At 31.6% G+C, this 10,710-nt stretch overlaps 1 protein-coding gene across 1 annotated transcript in view; it reads right to left on the reverse strand.

Annotated features, from left to right (window-relative positions):
- Window positions 1–10,359, reverse strand: part of Eif4g (eukaryotic translation initiation factor 4 gamma) — a 163,969-nt gene extending 153,610 nt beyond the window's left edge. Inside the window, 2 exon segments of the mRNA NM_001167859.1 lie at window positions 8,581–9,416; window positions 9,862–10,359. Coding sequence (NP_001161331.1) covers window positions 8,581–9,408 — 828 coding nt within the window. The 5' untranslated portion in view covers window positions 9,409–9,416; window positions 9,862–10,359.
- Window positions 10,360–10,710: the final 351 nt, after the last annotated feature.

Genomic DNA, 10,710 nt, shown 5'->3' on the forward strand with positions numbered 1-10,710 from the left:
CTACAGAAACGGCTAACATTAAGAAACCTTGGAAACATAAAAAGGTGCTTTAACGTAAACATTACGAGGGATAGAAAACGTGGCCTTCTCTACATGGATCAAACAGACAACATCGTCCGCATTCTAAAAGAGTAAGGGATGGAAGACTGCAACCCAAGTAGTATTCCCATGGACCCTGGATCCGTACTGGAGGCCAACAGTTCGCCAAAATCACGAGAGGAACTCGAGAGACTACGTAAAATCCCTTACCAGAATGTAATAGGTTCGCTAATGTACCTCCTACAAATGACCAGGCCAGACTTGGCATATATCGTAAGCTCCATGAGTCGCTTCAACAACTCATATGGCACGGAACATTGGAAGGTACTAAAAAAAACCTTAAGATACTTGCAGGGCACGACAGAATTGAAACTGACCTACTCGAAGGAAGGGAACAACATCCTGAACGGCTACTGTGATGCCACCTGGGCCAGCGATTTATCGGATGGAAAATCTGTGACCGGGTATGTGTTCTTATTACAAGGTGGTGCGATCAGCTGGCACTCCAGGAAACAAACCACGGTCGCGTCATCTAGTACCGTCACTGAATATCAGTCACTATATTCTGCCACTATGGAGGCCCTTTGCCTGCGAGGTCTGGCAACTGAGCTTGGTTTTCAAGATAATCAACAAATACAAATCAGATGTGATAACAAGGGTGCAGTTGACCTGGGGAAGAATGCGAACTTTTCAAAAACCACTAAGCATGTTTGCGTGAAGCACCACTTCATAAAGGAGAACGTAGATGCCAAGAAAATAGAAATAGTCCACGTCTCAACACATGATATGGTAGCAGACCCTCTCACAAAACCAGTACCAGCCCCTAAATTGAAGAATTTTTTAGAAGAGATTGGTCTAATATACGTAGATGCTCATCAACCGGATAGGGTCTGATTAATCAACTTTTAATGTAATTACACTTTGTATGTAAGAAGCTTTTTACCCATATATCAAATAAAATAAAATGAGAATATATATATATATATATATATATATATATATATATATAAATATTTTTATTTATTTATATACAATATTGACCACCCTCTTCCATCCATGAATTTAACTTTATATATCTACTTTTGATTACTGAGTGGCCCTTATGAAAAATTTAAAATGGCAAGTACAGCTCCTATTCGAAACTTGCATGAGAAGACAAAAATTTGGGCACAAAAGTTATTATACGTATTTCTGCCTACTCAACACAAATTCACGGTTATTTTTAGATACCTCTTTCATCTATAACTTAAAAAAAATAATTCAATAATATTGCGTGGTTAAGACTCATAAAAGTCTGCAAAAAATAAGAAAAAAGTGTATTTTTTTGTGTCTTAACCCACAAATGTGCCTTTACCACCAAAACTCAAGTAACAATCTCATTAAATCTAATAAAGGTGAATAAAACTTGCACGGGTGATTATGACAATTTGGAAAAGCTTATTTCTATGTGTTGTTTGTCAACTTCTGTTTTGGATTATCATTTACGCCTTTGGCTTGACCATAAGAAATAGTTCTCCATAAATATTTGATGTTGTTCTAAAGTGAATAAGGGCGGCCATAGCTAAAAACGTTTTTTTAATTAAACTTATAATAAAAAACGAACAACAGAGCAGAGTAGTGCTTAATTCAATAAATCGTTCTATTAAAATAAGAGGTCTATCAGACTTTTAGTTTTGTTGGAATTTGAAATAAGTAAAAATTAATCATTACCAAGTGTTTAGTATTACAACATGTGTATTGACAAGTGGCACCCTAACCCTATTTGAAGTAGTAATAAAGTGTGTGAATATTATTTAGTTATTTTTTTAAATGTCAGTGAGTTAAAAGTTCAATTAAAAGAATAAAGAATTTGAAGATATACTGTGTCTCTGTGCCCAAAGTCGCCCTCGGTGAGGTTTGAGAGGTGAATTTAAAGAAAAGTTCAGTATCCAAGTCAGTAAGTTTAAGTCTATCATTATACAATGCTCTTTGAATTGTAAAAATGCTACTAGACAACTAAAATGACACTGCCACTTCCTATGTTACCTAGAAATATGTAACCTAGATGATTCTGATTTAACTGTTTTCATTCATATTTTCACATCCAGGCTCATGCGAATTTTTTAATTGAGCAGGTCAAATTTTACTTATAGCCAGTTATGCAGAAACTACTATCTCTAGCACATTGTATTTATGGTTTCTAGCATATTTACATGGAGAAAGTGATAAATATTTTGGCTTTTTTGTCAAGGTATTAGGTAATTAGAATTTTGACTTTTAATAGTTGTGAGAGATTTTGAGACTGATACCTGTTTTTTCATTTTTGCATTTATTCTCATTCAAAAACTAACAAGTCTAGAGAGCTCATATTTTGCATATAGATTTCTTTTGTGATTGCGAAAAGATATTTAAAGTTGAATCGACCTTAACTGAAATACTTCTGATTTCGACTCCGACACTGATGTGAATGCAAACTCATGCTATACGACTAAATAATTATCATGGGTGTTGTAGTCGAACACAAAAGTATTTCAGTTAACATTGATTTAACTTTAAATATCTTTCTACAATCACAAAATAAATCTATATGCAAAATATGAGCTTTCTAGACCTGTTAGTTTTTGAATGAGAAAAAATGCAAAAATGGGGAAACAGGTATCGGTCTCAAAATCTTTCACAACTGTTGAAAGTAAAAATTCTAATGCCTTGACAAAAAAGCTAAAATATTTATCACTTTCTTCATGTAAAAATACACTGGAAACCAGAAATACAATGTGCTAGAGATGGTAGTTTCTGTGTAACTGTTTACAAGCAAAATTTGATACGCTAAATTAAAAAATTCATATGGGCCTCGATGTGAAAATATGAATGAAAACTGTTAAATCATAATCATGTAGGTTAGATGTTTTCTAGGTAGCATAGTAAGTATCTGTGTAAAATTTCAGTTGTATAGCTTTTTTATAATGCAAATAAATGGTATTTTATTTATAGACAAACCCACTGAACCTTATACTGAACTTTTCTTCAAATTCACTATTCAAACCAATGATGACGACATTGAGCATTATTAATATATTTATTAAAAAATAGTTTTGAGGGATTTAGTAACATGTTACATGCTTATATAATATTAGCAGGCGTTAGTGTCCCGCCCAACACTTATGGTAGATTTTCTACCAGTGTTATTAGACAGAGGTAGAATCAAGAGCGCGCAAAGCGCGCCTTCATTCCTAGTATTTCGAAAAAAAGTTAGTTGAAAATTCTTATTTTAACATAGGGCTTATGGGAGTTGTATGAATAAACAGGTTAATTTTCGGATTAGTTTGTACAAACGTTACGGATCAAACTGAAAAACTAGGATTTAAAAGAATGAATTTTGAACATTCCATTGAACTTAAGATAAATATGGGAAGCTGAACTTATTAGAAAGTTATTTAATGTGAAAATGAAAAAGTGACACTTTCCTAACCTATAAGTATGACTTCCAAGTCATGCAAGCGTCCAAATTTAATTTATTTGACAATAAAAATGTAAGTTAACATATTATATCAATACTAAATTACATAAAAGTTAATGAAAAAACGTTATAAACATTACTTAAATACTTTAAACAATATGCTTACAACTTTTTTTGCACACTCAGTTGACTAGGGATTCGTCAGCAGTCTACCTTAATGTAGAATTATATACAGGAAAGTGATTTTATCCACAATTAGGTATGTGGTTATACAATTCTGTAAGTTTACATATGTTTCTGTTAAAATTTGAACAGTTCATGCAGCTTTATGCACAATCATGCAAAAACGTACAGAAATGTGTGGAATTGTTCAGAAACCTACAATTACATACCAAATTTTACATAATTGTACAAAAACGTACTTAATAATGCAGAAATATATAACTCAATGTATTATGTAAGGAAATATTTTTAACAAAAAACTACCAAAATGAACCAAAATCTATGAAAATGTATCAAATCTTATGCAAAAATACTTTTCCATGGAACCCTGTTTTTCACTTGATGCTTTATCATTTCATTAAGGTAATTCTTACCCAAAACACTAAAGTTGTCAGAAAAATGTTACCATCTTTTCAGGTTTCATACAATGATTCCGATTTTAATCCATGTCACTGTTCTATACTTAAAGTATATTGTCATTTTTTTCCTAAATTTTCCTACTTAATTTACCAATATATCATTTATATGAGAAAACAAATTCTAATCTCGTGTCAATTTTTTAATTATTATTCGATTTTAGTAAACCAAAGCTAGTTTTCTTTATTAACTAAATATTTACGAATTCACCATCTTGAATTAGCTATGAAATTCATTCAAGAAAAATGCAATTGTTTAAAAATTTTATTTGATTTTTATAAAGAATTTAGTTTTTTTCATAAAATATTAATTTTTTAACTAATTCAAGATGGTAAATTTGTAGATATTTTGTTAATAAAGAAAACTAGCTTTGGCTTACTAAAATTGAATAATAATTAAAAAATTGACATAAGATTAAAATTTATTTTCTCATATAAATGATATATCGATAAATAAATTAGGAAAATTTTGGAAAAAATTGACAATATACCTTTAGTATATAACATAGTTATTACATGGATTAAAATCGGAATGATTGTATGCAACCTGAAAAGATAGTAACATTTTTCTGACAACTCTTGTATTTTGGATAAGAACTACATTAAAGTAGATTTTTGTACATTTCCAAATGATTCAGTATGAAGCCACCAATCTATGTGATTGTACAAGAATGTATATAAACGTACGGTACCATACAGAAATTTAATGGGACTTTTTAATTCATAGGTTAGGAAAATAGTACTATATAATGAATAAATTTAAAGAACAACAAATATTTTAAATTTGAATTGACACAAATTTTTTCAAGTATTTGATTTGTACACAGAGGGGGGTGGTTGGTTTCAAAACAAATTATCCCTATATACATGTTTATATAAATTGTTACAATGTTTATGATTCATAGAAAGACTTGTATCAGCTATACTGAGAGAAATGTAGAGTTAGAATAGCCGTACATTTTTCTGTGGTATTAGCCTTGGACGACCACAGCTGATTTAGCGGTGGACTCAGGCAGATTCTACCGGAGTTTGCAGTAGTCCAAGCTTGGCTCCTCCCCGCACTATATCAGCCGTGCCGAATACGTGAGGTTTTCCTTAAATGTTTATGTTTTTTAGCATATCATATCACAATGAGTGACAAATTCATAAGGAACCTATTGGTTTTGTGGAATTTGTACAAGTTTTGCGAAAGGTTTGAGAATAAGTATTGCAATATGTACAACCTAACCTCTTAACCTCAAAATTTGTATACTTATGGAAGCACAAAATTTAAATAACTATAAATCAATGCATTGTTCAGCGATGAATATTGGTTTACAAGCCCTCAGAGTACAATGTGACATACCTGTAAAGTGTCTTGGCTTATCTGAAAGCCGTAGACCTGCATTGCCCTTAAAACCTGATATTGCCGTAAGCTCGTCAGAGCTAAGCAAACCTTCTGCTTTGGGATCATGAAAATTTACAAATACGATAAACTGTACTCTGAGGACTTGTACAAAAATTTTTATGCCAAAACAATGAATTACTTATTAAATATTCAATTTTTATACTAATGCTTACTGCCAGGTAAAAACAGCGGTAGTGCTAAGGCAGATTCAACCTTAAACCATTTGCTTGAGCACTCCAGTAAAAACTGCCGGAGTTTCCGGTTAATCCAACTCTACATTTCTCTCAGTGTACTTATAACAAATGCAAAAGAGGTACATATCAAAGTGTGGAACCATATCAAACTATGGCAAGTTACGTTATATTATGCCAAACTATGATGATATCCTTTACTGAGCCATACTGAGTATACAAAACTATGCCAATTCAGACTCAATTATGCCAAAATTTTTGAAATAATTGAAAAAAAAAATATTTTATCTACTATATCTTAATGAACATATATATATTCTAAAATGTGATACGATTTTCCAAGATATAACACGCAGGGGCCCAATTTTCATTTCTGTTAAAGATTTTAAAATTTTCACTAAAGTTTTTAATACTTTAAGGAGTCCAGCCTAGATTAACTCCTACACAAAAAAAACAACAAAATATTTGTCAGAAAATTTTTTTCTTCTTACTTAAATTAAAAAACAAAAAATATCAACTAAAAATATTTACACTATGCACTATTTCTACCGAGAAATATCATATATATACTATACAAAATCACTGACCAAAATTCATGACATTTTACTATATAAATAAGTGTTTTTAGTCACTTGCCACAGCTTTGTGAAAGATCTGGACCGTCTTCTTTACTCTACCCAGGCTCAAAATGTACCTTAAACATACCCCTTAAACAGACCTAATGAAAGACATTCCTAAAAAATATTAATTACATATTATTATCCCTAGTGAAAATAATTGGGTGTGCCAAAGTATGCTAAAGTGTGTCAAAATGTGCCAAAGTGTGCCAAAGTGTGTCAAAGTGTGCCATACTGTGCCAAAGTGTTCAAATTCGGAAATTTGCTGCACTTTGGCACACTTTGACACACATGGGTTTTTCGGAAACAAACATCTCTTTTTTGACAAAGTATGGCACAGTATAGCACAGTTTGGCACAGTATAGCACAGCATGGCACACTTTATTACACTTTGGCACACTCTGGCACATTTTGGCACACTTTGGCACACTTCGGTACAGTGAGATATATCCCGCCGCCTGCGCGCCAAAACATTGCCACTGCACGATGTCGTCATATCGACGGCACGCGTGGAGCTTGAAGTCCCAGTTATAGAACGTAACAATAAATAATTTAATAAAAAAAAAAATTCTATCGCCGGTAAGACTTGAACCCGGATCCTTTGGATTAAGCTGAAGGTTTACCACTGAGCCACAAGTACTCGTTACAGTTAATACAAAAATTTAAACTCATGCACTTCAAGCAGCTTTAGATACTTAGTACTTTTACACTATTAATTAACAATTGCCCGTAATTGCCTTAAAGCTGCTGTCCGCCGTAAATGTTGGAAAAACATGCCTCAACAGAGGAATCCGTCGGGAATATGTTCGTGTTTTTAATACCTATTCATGTCTGACTGCTGCATGAAGAAAATCTGAATGAAATTCATTCGCTCATATGTAAACCTACGCTAATGCACCTGTCACACTTATATAACGATTATCTAATAAACACCATTTTTTTAAAGTAACTTCAATAATTTGAGTGTTCTTATAACAAAACTGAAAATATTATAAGTGTAACTTTATAACGATATGAAAAGTAGAGAATATATGTTGACAAGTATAAGCGCATAAAACGCAAATTTAACTATTAAACTGTAAAAAAAACTAAATAGTACTTTTACAATATTAATTAACAATTGCCCGTAATTGCCTTAAAGCGGCTGTCCGCCGTAAATGTTGGAAAAACATGCCTCAACAGAGGAATCCGTCGGGAATACAAGTTTTCCAGATTTCGTGCAAAAATTTTCTAAGTCCTAAATTTCCGAAAAATCCATGTGTGTCAAAATGTGCCAAAGTGTGCCAGAGTGTGCCAAAGTATACCAAGGTATGCCAAAGTGTAATAAATTTTCCGAATTTTAATACTTTAGAACATTATGGCACACTATAGCACACTTTGGCACACTTTGGCACACAATCCATTTCCACTAGGGATCTATACGTTGTATACATAGCTAATAAATTTAATTAATATTTTTCACACTCTACTTCTTGCTAACAACATTTAATTAATATTTTTCAGAAATGTTTTTCATTAGGTCTGAGGGGGCATGTTTAAGGTACATTTGAAGCCCGGGTAGAGTAAAGAAGACGGTCCGAATCTTTCACAAAGCTGTGGCAAGTGACTAAAAACAGTTATTTATATAGTAAAATGTCATAAATTTTGGTCAGTGATTTTTTATGGTATACCTATGATATTTTTTGGTGGAAATAGGTTATATTGTAAATATTTTTTAGTAGATACTTTTTGTTTTTCAATTTACGTAAAAAGAAAAAAATTTTATTAGAGGAACATTCTGATGTTTTTGCAGGATTTAATCCAGGCTGGACCCCTTAATGTGGTAGCTTACACAGTATTTGGTTTGGTTACTTTAAATTTTGTTACCAATTTATTTTTATCAAAATGTTATACTGTATCTTTAGAACTAAAATTATCAAGAAATAATTAGTTGTGACGTAATGCAAGTGTACCGATAATATGAAAAAAAAAATAAAAAAAATTTAAGAAAGTATATATAAGTATTAGGAAACATAAACAAATATGATAATATATAAGATAATGACAAAACATAGTATACGTCAAAACTTTAATGAACTCTTACATTTTTAAATCATATGTAGAGAAAAGTTTTGAAATATTTATGGTAAAATTATTAGTATAATATTTGGAACAATGTGTGCCAAAACTATTCATAGTAAAAAGCAAAGGGCAAAATATGTTTCAATTATGTAAATGATAAAAATGTATACTTCTGTAATATTATAAGTATAAAAATTCATAAGTTACTTACCACCTTAGCACTCAAGGAAGACTTGACAAATCCTGGAAAAAGGGAATCATGACGACCCAGATTCGTATCTTTGAATCGTAAATCTACAGAACTTTTCGTTTTTGTATTATCTTTAAGTACAACATCTAAATCAGGTAAATTTGAGGGTTTGATTCTGCTGTTAGGATCGCTTTGTAATTTCATTAAAAATTCGCGACCATAGACTTTTTTTCCACTTGTATTTAAAGGACTCCATTGATCATCAGAATATGTATACTTTAGTAATGGAGCTGTTTTAGTTGCAGATGTTATCAGATTTGTTGCACTGGTACATATTTCATCTTCCTTTGCATCAATACACAATCCTGAAACTATAGAATTTTCTTCATTTTTCTGTGCAACAATAGATTTTACTAGTTCTTTATCTGTTTTGGCTTTTAATACTGCTATATGATCAACAACGTCTTTTGTCATAAGTGTACCGTGAGTTTCTTCTAAATCTACGTCTTTATTATTTTTTTTTTCGATAACATCTGTTTCTGATATTGTAACTTTTTCTATTTTTTCATCCAAATTTAAATCGCATTTTTGTATTTGTCCATAATGAAGCTCGGTGATATCTTTTTCTTTTCTAAATTCATAATTATCTTTATCTTTAACTTCTTTTGTTGATTCAGCAATCGATTCTTTGGGTCGCATAGCATCTTCCTTTGATTCAATTTTGACTGTGGAAGTACCAATTTGCATACAATTAACCATAGTGTCCATATCAGATATGTCTTTCTCAATGCTTTTGCGGTTCATAATTTCACGACTTTTTACTTTATTTTTATTTTTTTGTTTTTGCATAGTTTTACCTGCAGAAAAAATAAAACATTTATGTAAGAACATATTTATGAAGCATTAATATGTTACAGAAATGTAAAAAAATTTTAAAATGTAAATATTTCCAAATATCAGTTAACCTCATAAAAAAATTATTAGAAATTATTGACTTATATTATATATAAGCAGAGTCTTATAATATGCATACATAACCTATACATAAATTGAAAAATATTTAAATGTCATGACAAAGTTTTTTTATGATCATAAACATTATTGATACGAAGAATTGATGTAAGAGTAAAGTTAAATTGAAGAAACATCCAGGGTAAAGATTAAGAAACAAAAACATAATATTACGAGAGTCACAGAGCGAGAGCAAGAGAGAGAGAGAGAGAGAGAGAGAGAGAGAGAGAAAGAGAGAGAGAGAGAGAGAGAGAGAGAGAGAGAGAGCACGTGGAAACAACCAATATCTACCTAAACCAACATGGCAGCATCTGCACGTGCCCCTTTCAGTAGTTGTCTAAAAAAAGGAACAGGGAAAATGGCGACATACTTTTCATGTAACTTATCTTTAACCATATGTTCGTGTTTTTAATACGTATTCATGTCTGACTGCTGCATGAAGAAAATCTGAATGAAATTCATTCGCTCATATGTAAACCTACGCTAATGCACCTGTCACACTTATATAACGATTATCTAATAAACACCATTTTTTTAAAGTAACTTCAATAATTTGAGTGTTCTTATAACAAAGCTGAAAATATTATAAGTGTAACTTTATAACGATACGAAAAGTAGAGAATATATGTTGACAAGTATAAGCGCATAAAACGCAAATTTAACTATTAAACTGTAAAAAAAACTAAATAGATGGCAGGTAAAAAGTAAAGAACCATCCAACACCGCCAACACGTGCTAGCCTTCTTTAAAACTGATGTTGTACAGTATTCCAGAAATCAACCATAGTACAGTTGTGCCAGTAAGATGGCAGACGAGAAACCATTCGGCTATATTCGTCGTTCCTCAGTACTGTTCGCTGTTAATCTTACGTCATTTTTGTGACTTGGGTCTAGATGAAGCGTCCAGTAAACATAAGATTATAAAGTATTCTTTTGTTTCCATATATTTTCCATATATTTTAGATCACTGAAGTATTCGCAAGTAGAAGAAGTTAATATTTATTAAAAAGAAAAGAAAAAAAAACGAAACAACACAACAACGCGAACATACGTAAGCGTACGCGAACGTACGTAAACGTACGCGAATGTACGCGAATGTACGCAAACGTACACAATTATATATGTTTGTACACAATTGTAC

Source organism: Nasonia vitripennis (genome assembly GCF_009193385.2).
Source record: "Nasonia vitripennis strain AsymCx chromosome 1 unlocalized genomic scaffold, Nvit_psr_1.1 chr1_random0002, whole genome shotgun sequence".
In the NCBI taxonomy this organism is placed as follows: domain Eukaryota; kingdom Metazoa; phylum Arthropoda; class Insecta; order Hymenoptera; family Pteromalidae; genus Nasonia; species Nasonia vitripennis.